Raw genomic sequence first — 19,554 nt, 5'->3', positions numbered from 1 at the left:
AAAGAAACACGTATTTTAGATTTTTATTCTTCCGTATAAGTGTATACATAGTCATTGGATATTAATCATAATCTCTTATGCCTAGTAAACATCACATCAATATTGAATAAAGTCGTAGTATATTTTTTTGTATACATGTATATATATATAATCATTTCTATAAATATTACATCATGAATTAAAAACATGTTATATGTTAATTTAATTATTTGTTTTGCAAAATAGTTATTTTTATATATTAATATGAATTAGTATTATTATTATAATAATTTATTTATTTTTTTGAAATATATAGATCACCAAATTGAAATATATAAAAGGACAAATATATAATTAAAAATGTTATTCTATAACTCACATGTGACCCATAAATATAAATACATAATTAAAAACACAAATCATATATATGCATAGTGGGATGGGATAGAAGTGTGTAGTTTAGTGCCTAGACTCAAGTTCAGTTCTCAATAATAGCATTTTTAAATAAACACACGAGAAAATGTGTTATTTCACGTGAATACAATGTATTACTAACTTTATAACTTCAAGTATATATAGAAAAGATTAGTTCCTTCGAAAGTTGTGAGCCATTTTTGAGGCCACTATTTTATGTATTTTTCTTCGTCGATCCTAACTCATATTCATTATAATATACTCGATTATTTGAGAAATTTGAGTATTTGTAATGTTATTTTACTTATATCTTGTATATTTGTATTTATATTTAATAGATCTATCATTTTATATACTTTATTCAAGTTTCATTCACTTTGACATAAAACCATATTAGTTCTTAATTTATTAATTTAGTACATTTTGGAGTTTGTATTTACACTTTTTCTTAAAGTTTGAGCCGAAACCTACTATAAAAAATTGGGTGGGACAAACAAATTGATTGATAATAATTTTGCATTACATAATATTTGGATTTATGTTTTTATTCCTGTTGAAGCCCATTTTCTACAAAAAAAATGAGCTTCTGTATTAAATTATAAAAAAATGAATAATAAGAACACATATAGGAATTTAGGAATTTTTTGGAGTGCTTTTAAGAATATGTTAATCAATAATAATTTTCGGATATGTATACCCTTATTTGCAAGGATCAACGGCAGATAATTCGTTCAGTTTAGTCTCAACCCATTATACATTGATGGCAAGTTATATATATTATGAGAATTTTAGATCTTTCCACCACATTTATCATTTGATTACTAACGTATGATCTTCCTCGTCAGGCCACTAACTAAATATATAATATTTTGATGATATTGATCCTTTAGATGGTCAGGATGTTATCGACAAAAACCCATATGTTTTGTATTTATGATAATATGTACTTAAATTTAGAATTATGATATGATGTAATGGTCGATAAGAGTATTTAAGGCTCAATTTTAGAATTAAGCTATTATGTAATGGCTGATAAAAGTATTAAAATCTAGATTTATGAGTAGTTGACAAAATATAAATGTTCAATTCGAACTATAATATACTATAAAATATTTTATTGAATATAATTATATAAATTAATAAAAAAACCAAAATCTACTAATAAACAATAAAAAAACACACCATTATATATTAAAATATGGGGTTTGTCTACTGTGTGGCTATAAGCACATATTAAATATTAAATTCTATGAATTTGAAGTATTTTTTATAAAATTGATGTAAATATATGGATTTATCAATATTTATAATTGAAAACCAATTAAATTTTGACAGATATTTTTTTATTTTGTACCCATGAACAAAGAAAATTCGTTAAAATATAACGAGACAAACATCTATTCTAATTTCTAGCAAGTTGATTCAAAAAAGTTGCAACCACCAGAATGAGCAAAGCTTAAACGAAAACAAAGGTGCCCCCAGGCCCCCACCAAAACAACATCGACTCAACAAACACAATCAAACACCCAATCAAAACCCCCGCACACACAACACACACACTAAAACGCCCCCAATCTCCCCACAATTTACCCCTTTTCACACCAAAAAAACCCCTAAACTAATATCTCTCTCCCCTCTCTCTCTCTCGTCTCTATCTACACAGTCATTTCTGTCGCAATCACTCGCGACTTTCCGCCACTCCACTTTCTCTCTCTATATAAAACTAGGGCTTATATATATATAAAAATTCACACAAATGACTCAATCTTCTTCAGCTACTACTACTACTCTCAAGGACTCTGAACAACAACAACCAGAGTCATCTCCTGGCGCTATTGTTGCTGCTACGACGGTTGATTCGACGGTTGTTGAAGGCTCCGAGAAGCCTGAATTGATCGCTGCCGAAGAGGCGAAACACGGAGGAGAACAAGGAGAGGAGGAAAGAGTGGAAATGAAGAGTGATGATCCGATGGAGGAGGATGTGGAGGCGACAGCTGCTGTTGTGTTTTGTATTCGCTTGAAACAGCCGCGCTCCAATTTGTTGCATAAAATGAGTGTTCCCGAGCTTTGTCGAAAATTCAGGTGTTTTTTCGTATATGTGTATTTTTACTTGCAGTTGCATTTGATCCTTTTGATGAATGAATTGTGCTATTTGGAAAGCGTAATTGTTGAAATTTGTGAGTTTTGTTTTTGTTCATAATGTCATCGGAATTTAGGTGATTTTGTGTTATAAGTTGTTTTTTTTAGTATTTAAACATATTTATCCTGTGATTGATTGAGAGATTAAGACATATATGTACCTTGAAAATTAACTTGTCTGTTAGTATATTATCTACAAATTGTAATTCTTCCCGAGATTAGGATCAAAAAGGAGATAAGTGAAGTACAATTGATTACATTCTGGACTGCAGAAAGTCCTGCTGCTTTTTTTATCAGGTAGGAACTTTTATTAAGACTCTGTTTAGAAACTGAGCAAGTGTTTTTCACGTGCTCTCGTTTGTGTACTAGCAAAGTTTTCATGTCGGAAGCTGGATCAGAATTGGGATTTATACTTGCAGATAGAGATGCCTAGGAAAAATGCAAATTGAGTATCTAATTTCTTTCACTGGATACATTTAAGACGATGAAGTAATCTTGTTAGCTTCTCGATAGACTATTTGGAAAATAAAACTAGAGGTGGAAAGAGCATTCGAGTTTTAGAGAGAAAGTGAGTATACAATTATGAGGGGAAAATATATAGTGTTTACGTAGTACACTTTTACTGTTTAAAACCATGCATAAATCCTGTGCAAGAACATACTTGTATTTAAATAAGTTTGATGTTATCTTGTATTCAAAAATAGTTGTAATAATATTATAAACTATTTTAACAGAACTCAACTTCTAATTATTTTTAGGTTTGTAATATTCAAAATGATCAAAAATTTACGAAAGATGTAGAAGATTTACAATATAACCCCCAATATATATGTTAATGACCGACTATAATCTTTAACTTTTTAGTAGGCCCGTATCCCGAATGAACGATTTAAATGATCTAAGAAAGATGCACTTTTATTTGAACAAGATAGACTTTATAAAATACTCCATTTGTCTCATTGAATTGTTAACATTTAGTTTGAACGCGGAGATTAAGAAATAAGAATAAAGTAATGGAAATGTGTAAGAAAAGTGGGTACGTGGTGAGTCCATTAATATTTAAGTAATAGAATATAAAAATAGTAGGAGTTAGTGGGAAGTAGTGGGTCCATTTGAGTTTTTAAATTAATAATTTTTTTTTACTATTTTGGGAAAGTTTTGAAATGTTAACAATTGGATGAGATATCACAAAATAGAAAATGTTAACAATTGAACGAGACAGAGGGAGTATATAATAAGGCTGATGTTATTACATTATTTTACTTCAATGTGAAAGGAATAACGTGTTTAAAATTAATGGCTGATTACAAAGATCTCATGTTCGTCTATTGTGATAGATTAAGGTATGCAAAGTATTATGATGCAAGTACTTTTTTAAGATTACAAACAAATCTTTAAATTGATTTTTATTGTCCTATAATAGGAATGACTGACGACGAACTATATTTGTTACTTAATATGCTTAAATTTATAAGTGTGTTTATAAATTTATGTAGTATTACAAATTTAAAAATAAGTATTATAGAATTAACATATGCTACAAAATTACAAATTGTTTGATTTTTTTTTAATTATAATGGGTTTTTATATTATCACAATTGATAAATCTTGAATAAGAAATCATATTTATTGAATTAAAGCTTTTTCCTGCTGTAGGGTAAGGATAGATTCTTTCTCTTTATTAGAACCGATACTGCACTTTACTTAGCCGAGTCAGTCCCATTCATTAAAGAAGAGAAGCTTGTATTGGAGTGCGCTGGTTGAATGACTAGAAAGTAAATCTTAAGTAGGAGTAATCAGCATAATTATTTCATTTTTATCATAAGTAGTTGTATCTTTAATATGAGTTTAACATATATAGTATTATATTTCTATAATTAATTGTTAATAGATCTTCTAGGATCATAATGCCCGCGTTGGTCCATGCTAAAAACCTTGTATTGCTATCAAAATTTATTTTCCATAGAAGTCTTGATAAAATTGATGTATATTGGGAGTGTAAGGATGACCGCAAAATTGCAAGTATAAACTGCTTATATAATTATAGAGCAGAAGTCAGAGAATCGGAAGAGAGCACAATCAGCAAGCAGATGTATTTATCAATATTTTATAATTTACTTCTGTCCAATAGCAAAGATTATGACTGTTTACATAGAGATCCCTAGATAAAAGAAACTAATCCTCATTTGTAACTATCATTATAATACTTATCTATTACAATATTTAATGTAATAAAGAAAGATGCAACATGTTATCTTTAAATATAAATTTAAAGAAATTTAATCCCCTTTTTTCTTAGTTCTGTGCACCGCATCAGGTATATTTGTCTTCATCTCATAGAAATGTTCATGACGAAGATCGTGCGCTTACATGTGTACTCTGTCAACTGGATACATGGTTATGGTGATTCTTGGCTTGTCTGTGCACTGATTTCCTACAGCTGAGACTTCACACTGCAAAAAGAAATAGCATGTGGAGTGAATCTTTTGTTGAATTCCGTGCTTCCTACACACATATTTTAATTTGAGTTTGTTTTCGTCGTTGAATGTTTCGAGTGCTTTTAGATTGTCTATTCTAATGTACATGTCCATCCAAAGTTGTTACTATTGTCATTCGCGCTTTGTAATGGTTCTCAGGTTTCTTATAAAGTTATCAGAAAGTCAAGAAGATAAAAGTATTACTGTTATAAGTTATAACATTCATCTATTCTCATCTTTTCCTGCTGTTTTACAGTGCTGTCGCTTGGTGTGGGAAGCTAAATGCTATAGCATGTGCATCAGAAACCTGTGCAAGAATTCCAAGGTCAGATTAAAAGCTCGTGCATGTTTTAAAAGGAGTGGATTGAAATTGTAAATATGTAAAATATTGCTTTATTTGCATAAGTTCTCTCTCTCAATGTGGAATAATGTTATTTATTGCAAATATGCTGTAGCTCCACTGCAAATGCACCATTTTGGATCCCTATACATATCGTGATACCAGAACGACCGACTGAGTGCACGGTTTTCAATGTTATAGCAGGTACTAAAGCAAAAGTGATGATTTATTTATCTTCCATTCTTAAATAGATGTCCCATTTAATTTGATCGATAAAAATTAGCTTTATCTACTTTTCAGAACTACCATCATATTTTTCAACTGAATCTAATAGAAGTACAATTTTAAATACTGTGAATTGTCTTGAATTAAAGTAATGTACCAAATTAAGTATCGTAATTTTTCAAATAAATCATAAGATTTAAATTCTAAATGAAATGACTAGACTATTGAATTTTAAACAGATCATTAACTTTAGATGGGGCGAGGGGTGTTATGGTTTTAAGCCAGTAGATTGATTAAGTTTGCTTTCATAACTAATGGGATTGGAAATGTGTTTGTGCCTTTGCTCTATTTCTCGCATATTCCCGTTCTTTCTCTTCTTTCTTTTTTCAAAACTATCCTTTTTTTTTGGCAAAGTCAATTTCATTAAATATAATATGAGCGGCCAATTGATTTAAAATGCTGAATAAAAGAATGCACTGACCGGATAGGAGCCTTTGATGAAAAAAATATTGCTACATGAATTTTTTTTGTTTCAGGGTGTGGTGGCGGGAAGAAAATTCGTATTTACCCCTTTATATTTCAAGTAACTGTTTATTTATTTAATAAATATATGTCAATGATGATAGTTATAGAACAATAATTTGAGTATTAATATGAACCGTAAAAATATGTCAGAGATAGACAGATCAGAGTTTAGATGAGAAGAGAAATTTGAAGAACAAGATAGATTTCTAGAGAGAGAAACCCTAGAGAGAAGAGAGACGAGAGAAGAATCAGTTATAGAGAGAGACAGAGATTGGTGGCAAATCCCTTTTTCATATATTCAACATAATAAAAAACACGTATTTATAGACATGACTGTTATGTAACTAAGACATACATGAATTTACTACACTGCCCTTGCTACTCTATACTACACTTGTACTGCTACTTAGCTATCCTGACACACTGACCATATAAACTTATGTATATAAGCCTATGATGTTTCCAGCTAGTTATAGTACTATACTGGTATATCTTTAATAACTAGAGCAATCATATACTTATATTTTACCTCACAACTCTTATGGCATATAATACAGTAGTTATGTTACTCCAGGACAAATTTATAAGTGCTCGAAGTTTTTATGTTGAACACAGGAATGTGATATAATTACTGCTGACTGCTATCAGTTCAAGATAATGATCTCCAAGACCACAAGCGCCAATCCGCAAAATATGAAAGATTTGCATTAAGTTCTTCACAGTACTGATTCAAAGTATTTTAATAGAAATCGAGAAAAGAAGCATAAATATAACTGTAAAGATGCTAGAATAGGCCATGGATCGGTGCTGTCCAAATAATTGTAATTAGTTTATCTGGTTAGTGTCATACAATTTAATCTTATGTTGGAAAATGATATTTTTTTATCAAAAAGCTGGGAAGTGTGCCTTGGATGGTTAATGTTTTGCCTTGTTATGCATTCTGGTTGAAGTAATTGCACAACAATTTAATGGCTTTATATGTAGTAGGAAAGGAAGTGAACTCTAGTTTTTGTGTCAATGTATTTTGTAAGCTTATCTTTCCTGATCAAGAGGAAAGTAGAAGCAAATAAGAACCTTTTTTACCACGTAATGAAAATAGATAACTCTGATGACTTAGTTCCCCTTCCACCTGATCATGTTGCAGATTCTCCTCGTGATTCAGTTCAATTTATTGAATGGTCTCCTACTGCTTGCCCTCGTGCATTACTAATAGCTAATTTCCATGGCCGGATCACCATTTGGACTCACCCTACACAGGTAAGCTGCCATCATTCAAGTCTATTCTCTAAGTACTTAGTTACATACTGGTCCTAACAGCACCGCTGCACAGCCTTTTGGCACATACTGCCGATCATGCATGTAAATGAAATTTCGCTTGGTGTTTCATAATGTCCTGCTAAGTTATTTAAAAGATTGTTATATATTTTCGAGCTTACATCTGATATGCTCAGGGAACAGCTAACCTTGTAAAAGATGCTAGTTGTTGGCTGCGAGATTATGAGTGGAGGCAGGATATTGCGGTTGTTACAAAATGGTTATCAGGGATGTCTCCGGTATGCTATTTATTCTTGTCTTATATTCTAATATAGATTATCTGCATTGTGGATAGTGATGGTCCTTTGGACTTCTGTTATGAGTTTCAGTACAGGTGGCTTTCCTCAAGATCTGGCAGTAACGCACAGACAACTTTAGAAGAGAAGTTTCTTAGCCAGCAGCCTCAAGCTTCAGGTGAGTTTCCTGTTGGCCTGTTATTGTGACTGATTGCCGAGTCTTTAAGTTTTTACCCAGTAATGCGATCTTGATCGTAGTTATCTCATAGGACGGTTGATTTTATCTATAATAGAAAATATGAGAAAATCTTTAGCTGCCTTTTACTTGTCAACACTAGTCACACTGTCTAACTGGTATTGCCAAATTAAGATAATTGTTTGCTACTAAATTTGGTCCTTTCATTGCAACATTATATAAAGCTCACATGAAGTAAACAGGACACTACTGTTAGGCGGTCTAATCAAGAGGAATTGAGGTTGAAATGCTTCTTTTTCATTGCGTGTTGCCGTGTGGGTGGGTGGAAATATAGCTTGAAATGTACTTGGAAGTTTTTGTGAAACTAAGGCGTATGGTACATATTTAAGTGCTTGTTTGGTTGCTTGTAAGTATTTATTTTCTTTTGAAATTTTGATGCCTAGGTGTTTAATTCCTTCGTGAAATTTCTGGGAAGTGAAAAAACTTGTTTGGTTAAAACTTAAAAGGTATGAAGTTGTACTTTCTAGGAAGTTAAGTCCCCAAGAAAGGGTGAGTAAGCAACTTCCACATTGTGTGGGCATTCTGATTTCCTAGGAAATACTATTTCCCATATAACTGTCAACCGAACAACTTTGCAAACTATTACTTCCTAGGAAATTGATGTTCCTGGATACTTAAATGTCAATTAATAACTTTAAGATGTAGTTGCACAATTTCAGCTGTTGTAGAGTTCTCCTATAATTTTTGATTGCATGATACAAAAACTTCAGCAGTTTTTTTTTTTGCAGCGGGTTGGCCAAATTTTCTCTGTGTTTGCTCTGTCTTCTCGTCTGGATCTGTTCAACTGCACTGGTCCCAGTGGCCCCCTCAGAGTGGTGCAGCATCAAAATGGTTTTGTACAAGCAAAGGACTGCTGGGAGCAGGGCCGAGCGGTATTATGGCCGCTGATGCTATAGTAACAGACTCTGGAGCCATGCATGTGGCTGGGGTTCCGATAGTAAACCCATCTACGGTTGTTATTTGGGAAGTTACACCAGGCCCTGGAAATGGATTTCAAACAATCCCAAAGGCAAGTGTGGGGAGCGGGGTTCCTCCCTCCCTGAATCCTCCTTTTTGGGATGGATTCTCTTCTTTGGCTGCTTATTTATTTAGTTGGCAAGAGTATCTGTTATTAGAAGAAAAACAAGGGAAAAAACAAACAGAGCAAGAATACAGTGACATGGTAGCGCTTCATTGTTCACCTGTTTCAAATTTTTCTGCATATGTAAGTCCAGAAGCTGCAGCTCAATCAGCAGCAACCACTACCTGGGGTTCTGGAGTTACTGCAGTTGCTTTTGATCCTACTCGCGGTGGTTCAGTGATAACAATTGTAATTGTTGAAGGTACTGATATATAATGAAATTGCATCTGATGTCTTACGACTGTTTAGCAAGTCCTTATTTTTAATCTTGACATTATATATATAACCTATCATGTGTGTGCAGTTGCTGTTTTTGAAAACCTTTAACTGAATTTGAAACTTGCTATTTGGACGAGTAAGGTCTTGATGAGATAAATTGGTGTTTTTCGAAAAATCTTCTCGGCAAGTGTTGACTTGATTATAGTTTATTGCTTATGCCTTCAATGCATTTTACTTGTAGATATACTCAGGAAGACAGTAACATATGATCACTATTTATATTAAAATAGTAACTTTGGGGTCTTCTAATAGTTTGTTACCTGGTGAAGATCTTAAAGTCAAATTTTTATCAATGTCACAGTGGGATGTTGACAGAGACTTTAAATATTTCCCTAGTAATAGTTAATTTTTTCATCTTGTCTGATTTGATATGATAATCTTTTATCCTTCCTAAAATGTAGTAAACTATCTATGATTTCTTGGCCTTTCAATGAAATTCATTTATGAAGTGCTGATCGACTAACTTGAGGACTGACATTTTCTTTAATTTAGAACATCTTAGTTCTCTTGCAAGTTGCATCAATTCACTTAATCTAGTTCACACTACACTGTAGATAAACTAGTTCTCTGTAGCTATGGTAATCTTGTGGAATTTGTCAGTCTACCTTTGAACTATGAGTCATGAATATGATATAGAGGCGGAATATGGTTCTCTTGCTCCGTCTTGTTTTTTTTTTGCTAAATGGTTCTCTTGCTTCTTTCATCATTTTTATTTTTATGTGTGTTTGCTTATCAAGTCGTTACAAAACGTTTCTTCTTTCCATGTCTATGGCTATGAATTTAATTTTACTATTGATATAACCTCTGAAAATTGTGTTTTCTTTCTAGTAAACCTCTAAATTAAAGAATTCTTTGTAATCTTTCAAGAAATTGCCTAAAATGTGTATGAAGTATGTTATCCTAGTGAGATTATTATAGAAGGTCATGGGCCCTTGGCGGAACGAATGAGGGCCCAAAACTTGTTCTGTATAGCCGGGGAATGTTGTTTTTCTGTCAATAAGAAAGTATTGAGGTTAGCATCGGATTTTATTGTAGTTATAGCAGTGAAACTCATACTTGAGGAGATTAAATTTTAAAGAAACAGATCCATGTTTACTCTATCAATCCTTATTCTTCTTCTAGCTATTCAGGTGCAATTACAAGTATGCATCTGCTTCCCCGGGTGAGCGTTACAGGTTTTCTCTGTGGTTCATGAGTTGTTTGGGTTTATTTAACTCATTAAGAAAAAAACATATGTTATAAATATAAACCAGAATATTTTAATTATGATATAAAGTTCAATGAAGTGGTACTGTTCAGTCTTAAATACAGAATATTAGAATTTTATTTCAGTACTTTTACTGTAAAGTAATAGTCTTTTATAGATGTTAATATTATAATTTTAGCACAAAACAGTGTTAGACTCCACGACGATAATATTAATACATTTTGGGATATTATAATTTTTGTTTAATTTCTGACTTCTTTGTGATTTTAAGATAATTAGTCTTTTTTAAGTTAAGTGATGTATATTCTTTTATTTTTTTGTTCGAGTTGGTTTGTCAATATAATTGATTCGGTACTTATCTCGAGTTTTCATATCTCATTTTTTGCATGCACACCGGCTATATATTTTTGTAAACCCTGGCACCAGGGTTACAGAGGTCTTGTGATAACAAGAACCTCCAAAAATAGCCAGCAATTAAAGAAGTCAATATGTTTGTCATGTAACTCCCAATGTAGCTCATAGGTATGCTATTTGGAATTTATTTGTCAACCAAATTCCTCAAATTTGCTGTTCTATTAATTAAAAAGTGATCCAAGTCCTCCATTAGTGTGTGGTATACCAATCTACACCTAATTCCAACATTTCTGGCGGGTTTGATACATGTTGTGGTAGGTCTAGACATATGAAGGCATTTGCATTTGGCTAATTTACTGGTGTAAAAGTGAACTCTGGACGGTGAAGGATTCTAGAAAAGGGTGGCTCTCCAATCTTCTCATTGTAGCTCTTGGTTCCACACTTTTCACTGGTTTTCATAGCATATAATAGGTCCATAGTTTTAGGGTATTTATTTATTTAAGTTTTTATGTTACAAAAGCTACAATTTTTTTATACCCAATGTTAATTAAGAAATGATATATCAAAAGGTAATGCATTACTATTGTTTATTAGCAGTGTGACCAAATACTTGATGATTTTTTCTTTGCAGGTCAATACATGTCCCCTTATGATCCGGATGAAGGCCCATCAATTACAGGATGGAGGGTTCAACGCTGGGAATCGTCTGTTGAGCATGTTGTTCTTCATCAAATATTCGGGAACCCGACTTCCAGTTTGGGGGGACAGGCACCTATGCAGACAGTTTGGGTGACTAAAGTAAACAAATGCATTCCAACTACTAGTGATATTAAAACTCGCCAAGTAGCTGCAAGCGGGTTATCTTCAGATGGGCGCCATACATATGACGCAGGTGTTGATGATGAGAATAGGGTCAGTTTTGATCCCTTTGATCTTCCAAGTGATGTAAGAACTCTTGCTCGTATTGTATATTCTGCTCACGGGGGTGAGATTGCAGTTGCTTTTCTGAGAGGCGGAGTTCACATTTTTTCTGGTCCAAGCTTTACACCTGTTGATAACTACCAGATTAATGTTGGTTCTGCAATTGCTTCTCCTGCTTTCTCCTCTACAAGCTGTTGTTCAGCTTCTGTCTGGCATGATACGAGCAAGGATAGTACCATACTGAAGATAATTCGTGTTCTACCTCCTGCTGTTCCTAGTAATCAAATCAAAGCAAACACTGCAACATGGGAACGAGCAATTGCAGAGAGGTATATTTTAGTGACTCTTATTATAGTGGGGGTATCAAGGCCTTGTAATTTTGTATATCCAAGTCAAGTTCTCTTTGCAGTGCTAGGTAGTTGAATCTGACTGCTATACAAAGTGATTATGTAAAACCAGGTCGATTCATTGTTTTTGTCATGCAAAACGGTTGTTTTTTCAAACACAATCATTCAGTTATATTGCTTCAACTTGACAGATTTTGGTGGAGTCTATTGGTGGGAGTTGATTGGTGGGATGCTGTTGGATGTACACAGAGTGCTGCAGAGGATGGAATTGGTATTGAGCTTTATTGTGTTAGTCCAATTACATAGTTTTTGTTGATGTTCCATCTCCTGACTATTGTTTATTTGCATTTTGTTTTATGTTTTACCAGTTTCTTTAAATAGTGTCATAGCAGTGCTGGATGCAGATTTCCATTCTCTCCCTTCTACACCGCATAGGCAACAGTATGGTCCTGTATGTTTTCCTAAACTTTTGCTCTTCATCTTCTATAATTTCTGTAACTGTCTATAATTGTCTCTTTAAGGTTTTCTGCTATTACTTTTACATGGCTTTTTTTATGTTTTTTTTAAAATTGTTCTGTACCATACAATATTATACTGTTAAATGTTTTTCATATATAATATTTTAGTAGTGCCTTAAGGTCCTCCCTTATTAACTTGCTATCAACCACGAACATATTTTTGACCAGAGAGCTCCATATCTAGAATATCAAAAGTTTCTGCTAGTTATAATTTTTGTATAAATTATGAATAAAAATGTTTTGATGTGAACTCTGTTTAGGATGAATGATTCTGCAACCATCATTTTATGTTTATGTGATGTTTGATCTCTATAATGACCCACCTACTTCAGTTCATGCTAGTAATCTAAATGGCAGTTTATGTTTAGGAACATGCATGCCTGATGTAGTTTCTATTTTTTTAAGCTTTTGACATGTTGTCTCTCATATTCTGTCCCTTTTTAAACACATCATGTTTATAGTCAGATCCTTCTGATGCAGCTACGAGAATATGATACTAACAGATCTAATGTTATTTAAACACAGAGTCTGGATAGAATAAAGTGCAGATTGCTAGAAGGTACAAATGCCCAAGAAGTTAGGGCAATGGTTCTTGATATGCAAGCTAGGTTGTTGCTGGATATGCTGGGAAAAGGAATTGAATCAGCGCTAATTAATCCATCAGCTCTGGTACCAGAGCCTTGGCAAGCATCTGGCGAGACATTATCCGGCATTGATCCTGAAGCAATGGCTGTGGATCCTGCTTTAGTCTTATCAATCCAGGTATATGAAGTCTTAGTGTTATTGGGTTTACGGATTTTTGTTGGGTTATAAGGGTAGCTAGAGCTGAAGTATAAAGCAAGGGTGCCTCACTAGAGTGAGGTTTATGCACATATGATATAAAAGCGTGCATGTTGCGAGAGGAAGATGTATACATACCCACAAGGCAATTATAAGACAATTAGAAATACTTGCATTATTTCTAGGAACTAGGCAAACGATTGAGCCATTTACATCCCAAACTTTTAACTTTTTGATCATATAGCAATATTGCAAGATTCTTTTGAGCAGTCGAATAAATTTATAAGGTATCCGAGCACGACCCTTAGATTTATGTCCATGTTGGATAGTTTCAACTGAGTCCAGGTAACATAGCGATTAGGTGGGAAAGAAACACAATATGTACTAGCAACTGTCCAATCCTTTACAGAAGTATAAATATTAGTATATAGTTCCTACTTTTTTCTAGTACTGATATCAGTAGAACAAAATGCTGAAGCCATATTTTGGGTATGCCAGTGTGTTTTATTACTGATTACCTGGTTGTATATTTCAGGCTTATGTTGATGCTATACTTGATTTAGCATCCCATTTCATTACACGCTTGCGACGTTATGCAAGTTTCTGCCGTACATTGGCAAGCCATGCTGTTACAACAGGCACAGGTGTTGGCCGGAGTATGGTGACGAGTCCTACTCAAAGTTCTGCTTCTCCAGCAGCCACTCCGGGTAGGTGTAAACTGTAAACTAAATATTCAGTTTTGACAACTTTAAAAGTTTAAACTATATCATTTTCTTTTTTAATCTGTTTGTTATCAATATCAGTTGATCGTGTACAGTGGTTTGTTGCATGATATTCGTTTAGTGCTCCCCGTCTTTTGAGATAACATCTGCAGTATTGTACTTGATGTGTTTCAGGAAGTCAAGGTGGTACAGCAAACTCCACCGGAAGTACTCAGATGCAAGCTTGGGTACAAGGAGCCATTGCCAAGATCAGTAACACTTCAGATGGAGTCCCCACTACAACCTCAACCCCCGTAAATGGCCCTTCCTCTTTTATGCCGATAAGTATCAATACAGGAACTTTTCCGGGAACTCCAGCTGTAAGGCTTATCGGAGATTGTCATTTCCTCCATAGACTATGCCAGCTTTTGCTTTTTTGTTTTTTCTTCCGCAGAACCCAACTACCTCGCTTTATTGGTGGGGCTCAAAGAAATGCTGATACTGGTACACAAAAAGCGCACCCTAATGGCCCCGGTAAGGTAGAAGAAATTAGTTCTGTTCCTACAAAACCCACATCAGCTATGGTTAGGACAGAAGAAGCGCAAGCGTCTCGGGTTGGTCAGGGTGTTACTGGAGCTAAAGGAGCTGAGGATGGTCCAGCTAGCAGGTCAAGGTTGGGTTCTGGAAACGCTGGTCAAGGATACGCATTTGAAGAGGTAAAAGATGATCTACCTATAATTTAACTGTGAAATTTTGTAAAGAAAGAAACCTCGTATAAGGAACATGAATATATATTAAGCACTTCGGAACTTGCTTTTTTTTTTGTTTCTAGAAGTTGACATCTGATAAGCATTACTTTAACTTCTGAATCTTCCTTCTAATTTCAATATAGTTGTTTCGGGAACTGTTACTTTCTTGCAGGTAAAGGTTCTCTTCCTCATACTAATGGATCTATGTCGGCGAACATCAGGGTTGGCACATCCATTGCCAGTATCTCAAGTGGGAAGCAACAACATACAGGTTCGCCTTCATTATATTGATGGGAACTACACCGTTCTGCCCGAAGTTGTAGAAGCTGCCCTTGGCCCCCATATGCAGGTACTACCATTCTTCTTAATAACTACTCTTACTAGTCACAACCCTCTAATCAAAGACGCATTTAACAAACTTGTGGATTTATATGATTTTGTTATCCTTTTCTTCTCGGATTATGTGTGCATAGAAGGGGCACAGCTGTATATATATTCATTTTACTTAAAGGAACAAAGAGATTAAGGAGAGAGCTTTTGACTGAGTTGTTTGATTTCATCTTTGTGATATTATGGGACAACTTCAAAATATAAAAATTTCACGATTTTATGGTTATCAGACGCTTAATGATATGCATTGGTTTACTTGCAAAGATAGGGACCTCTAATTAACCTCTTTTTTTTGCTAAGCTCTAATTAACCTCTTTAACTGTATTATGACAGAATATGCCCCGGCCTAGGGGTGCTGATGCTGCCGGTTTGTTACTCCGTGAGTTAGAGTTGCACCCCCCTGCCGAAGAATGGCACAGGCGAAATATGTTTGGTGGTCCCTGGTCTGATCCAGAGGATATGGGGCCAGTGGATGACACATCAAAAATGTGCAATTCGCCTTGCTCACTTGACATGCAGTTACCAGAAATCTGTGAAGTGTATCATGGAGCACAGGGCCTGTGGCCAAGGAAGCGCAGGATGTCAGAGAGGGATGCAGCCTTTGGCTTGAATACTTCAATGGGTTTGGGAGCATATCTTGGGATAATGGGATCTCGAAGAGATGTTGTAACTGCTTTGTGGAAGACAGGGCTGGAAGGGGCTTGGTTTAAGGTTTGATATTATACTTTTGAGTTGCTTTTCTTGTGATTTATTTATCCGTTTTTTCAGAATATTGTTTTCTAGTTTATAAAGCTGTTTCGTGATTTGGGACTAATAAAGCATTATAGAGTCAATACCTTGACCGCATTCTATGCATTTTCTGCATCTCTATTAGGATACTGAAGTTTCTTATTAGAATAATCAGATTTTGCCTACAGGTTTTAAGGAGCAATGATATATGATGTATCTTTGTCTCTTCACAGGCCACTTTTAAAAAATATAAGCAGTACTAAAGCAACTTATATATGCGGAGAAGTTGAACAGGATTTTCTTTCATGTTATATATGCGGAGAGAGCCCTAGTGTATCTTTGCTTCAGCTGTAAACTCTCTTATAGACCACTTCTAGTAAGGCTGATTATATTTGGTGACTGCACTAGGGGTTGGAATTTGATGGTGGTATTTAATTGTTGTTAGTTATGGAAATTGCCTAAGCCCTAAAGAGTTCCTCGAAACAATTAGAATATTTATTAGCATATCTTGAATATAACTCTCTATAACTCTAACGAGACAAGAAACCGTAACAAAAGAAAGAATGTTCTATTATATCTTTTCATTTTTGATGACTTAGTGTTTAAATTTGGACTCTTGTTGAATTGTCTTGATATTTTGTTAATGCAGTGCATTAGATGTTTAAGGCAGACTTCAGCTTTTGCGTCACCAGGTGCCAACAGCCCAGCTAGTCAAAATGATAGAGAGACCTGGTGGATCAGCCGCTGGGTTTGTGGTTGTCCCATGTGTGGTGGGACCTGGGTCCGAGTTGTATAGATTGCTTCTTTGATTGGTTTTATTAACTGGTAAGTCGTATTTTGCGATCTCCTAAAGTTCTGGAGTTTTCATGTATGCCTGGAATCTGGATTAAGCAGAAACTTCTTTTATTTTTCTCTGTATGTAATTGACGAACACAAGCAGAAGTTACAAAAACTTAAAAAGAAATGACATATTTGCGTGATAAAATGTTTTAAAACTAGTAAAACATTTGATAATTTTTTTATCAGCCTAGTTTTTATTAAAACCAGCAATTATAACTGAAGCACATGATAATTAGCTTTAAATTGTAGCCAGTAAACACAGTTGACAATCTCACGTGGTTTATATATGAATAATGTTTTGAAAATCCCAAATACTGTTCTACTTAAAGTATATGTTTAATTCATATAGAAAAATATCTAAAAGTAGGACCCTATGTAATAAAAGTATATGTTCATCTTATGATTTTAATTTTGGCAAATGAAGTTTTCCCTTTGTTTTAGTACTTTAACAATATTAAGATCTCATTGTTTGTTGTTTCAGAAAGTGCATTTGTAATTCTGTCTTGCTTGCAGAGGGTGAAAGTTTTGTTCATATTTATGGGGCTGTTTTAATTGTGCTTTCCTCTGGAGGCGCTGAGGTGGAGATAGATGTGTGAATAATGCGCAGCGTGTGGCTTTATGTTGCTAATCATGGGAAGTTTGTTTGAAAATGTATTCAGCTGCTGGACGCTCGTCATCATCTCATCTGTTGCCCACAGTACAGCTAATATCTGAATCTGGCTTTGGACCATATACGGAAGACTTGGCAAGTTTACACCACCAAATATTTGGGTGAAATAGGATTGCCTGCTTTTAGTTTTGGAATAGATTATTTATAGAACAGTTACATTTATGGTTTGGCATCTTTAGCTGCTTAAGGTTAAGGGGGGATATGTGTGTATTTTTACTATGATCGTCTTCCCGTTGCCAAATTATTGTCAATTTTGCGGCATGTAGAGAGGTTGAGAATAGAAGTTGTGGTTTCCAGAAGGTCGTGTAATCATATATAGAAATTCTTGTCGACCTGGTTAATATTCTTTGTACGTTTTTCCATATACAAATTATCAAATATGTTGTCGGGGATCAAAAGGTGGTCTGGTGCCCACCTTGTTATATCTGACTTGAATATATCAGTCTGGTGCTCACCATGTATCTACTCCGTTCATCTTCACATAGTTTTTAAGGTTTATATTTCAAGTTACATAAAGGTTTATGTTTCAAGTTACATAATTTTTAAGGTTTATGTTTCTAGTTACAAATGATGCATACATTCTTGTATCTCTATACCCAACTACTGATTTGTCAGTGTCGATACTGATTACAGACGTTCTATTTTCCAATGGATGTTACATATGAGCCGATGCTATAAATGTACTCCTTGTATTTGTATCTATACTTGTAAGCTTTTTCAATAAGTTACTTTTATACAGATCTGGAGAAATCTATTTGTTAAATAACTAGCCAAAAAAAATAGGTAGACTCAGGGTCACCTGTATCAGGCCATTTCTTTGCTATTATTTTTCATTTCTTTGATGACACGCAGTATACATTTATTTAAACACTCGGCCTTCTTCTGGAGTGAGTGGGAGGGAATGAACTTCTTTCCAAGCTTTCAACTTTTATTGGTGGGAATGAATAATGAACTTCTGAATGAATAAGAGGAATCTCTTAAAATGGTAGTTGTTTCTTCTGATCCAAGTTTTTAAAAACGGGACCATAAATGGTAATTTATTTCACGTCACTAATGAAAATTTTGTGTCCAAGTATTTGATGATTCACATTAGTTTATTATTTTACATTAGTTTATTATTTTTTTACATTACTGAACGCATTTTAAATAATTTATTAGTACTCTAAGAGATATGCTTGTTACCCCAAATATTTTATTCAAAATTTTCCAAATTACATGAATGATATGATGCATGATAACTTTTAATTTGTGATTAGTAGGCATATTTATATAGGGTGGATTTTGTATTATTATAAGAAAAATTAACAACTTACATATTAAAATTTTTGGAATTTTTTTGAGCTACCTAGCATTTTTCATATTCTAAAGAATAATTAATGTCATACGTTTATATTTTGCACTAAGTTTTAAATTTGATCAATTTAAACTCAAATTTGATGTCAGGGTTCGTATTATGAAATATTCATTTTGATACTTAATTTAATATGGGTGTCTAACCAAAATGATCCACTTCCGTACTATTTATACCTTGTTCTATTTATTATTATTATTATTATTATTATTATTATTATTATTATTATTATTATTGCGAGATTTTTTTTTTTTTTTGTGTTTTAAGGGTGATATTATGATTGCACGTGTTATCCTTCCTTGGAATATTATAGTATTATGTTCTGTGGTTAGATTATGAACTTCTAAAATGAAGAAAATTCTTCTCCACACTTTTTATTTACTTCCAGAAAGTATCTCATATTAAAATAAAATAAAATAACAATATGAACAAAGTCAAGCAAGGGAGTTTTGTTACTCTTGGCCAGAAAACAGTATCTAGAAATTGAGTTACCGGGGTTAACAATTTGCATGTAGTACAAGATGGGTATGAAATTTATTAGGAAGATAAATATTCATAAAAAAAAGAAAAAGTTTTAAGGAACAAATTAATTATTTGTAAAATTTAGTGGCATCAAGCTAAAAGTTATTATTATGTATAAAATATTTAGTGGGATCAAAAATAAAATTTTCAACAAAAATTACAACCGCCCAC

General features: G+C 33.7%; 1 protein-coding gene across 2 annotated transcripts; it reads left to right on the top strand.

The window, feature by feature from the left end:
- Positions 1-1,925: 1,925 nt before the first annotated feature.
- Positions 1,926-18,008, top strand: LOC141676484 (mediator of RNA polymerase II transcription subunit 16). Of its 2 annotated transcripts, none has more exons than XM_074482136.1 (17): positions 1,926-2,475; positions 5,266-5,334; positions 5,465-5,553; positions 7,244-7,356; positions 7,551-7,652; positions 7,743-7,827; positions 8,634-9,227; positions 11,497-12,115; positions 12,325-12,404; positions 12,502-12,584; positions 13,177-13,413; positions 13,967-14,138; positions 14,328-14,848; positions 15,054-15,230; positions 15,605-15,982; positions 16,650-16,825; positions 17,354-18,008. In XM_074482136.1, the coding sequence occupies exons 1-16, from the start codon at positions 2,150-2,152 to the stop codon at positions 16,794-16,796; spliced, it is 3,792 nt and encodes a 1,263-aa protein (XP_074338237.1). In that variant the 5' UTR covers positions 1,926-2,149; the 3' UTR covers positions 16,797-16,825; positions 17,354-18,008. The 2 variants fall into 2 exon arrangements, with proteins under 2 accessions (XP_074338237.1, XP_074338236.1); XM_074482135.1 differs by having other exon boundaries at positions 17,322-18,008.
- The last annotated feature ends 1,546 nt before the right edge of the window (positions 18,009-19,554 follow it).

This window comes from Apium graveolens, chromosome 8 (assembly GCF_009905375.1).
Source record: "Apium graveolens cultivar Ventura chromosome 8, ASM990537v1, whole genome shotgun sequence".
NCBI lineage: Eukaryota > Viridiplantae > Streptophyta > Magnoliopsida > Apiales > Apiaceae > Apium > Apium graveolens.
This window is presented reverse-complemented; position numbering and strand designations above follow the sequence as displayed.

Coding starts and splice junctions, on each gene's coding strand:
- LOC141676484 (XM_074482136.1), top strand. CDS start 2,150: ATGACTCAATCTTCTTCAGCTACTACTACTACTCTCAAGGACTCTGAA. Junction 5,554..7,243: donor GGTTTTCAATGTTATAGCAG/GTACTAAAGCAA, acceptor ATCATGTTGCAG/ATTCTCCTCGTGATTCAGTT. Junction 9,228..11,496: donor AACAATTGTAATTGTTGAAG/GTACTGATATAT, acceptor TTTTCTTTGCAG/GTCAATACATGTCCCCTTAT.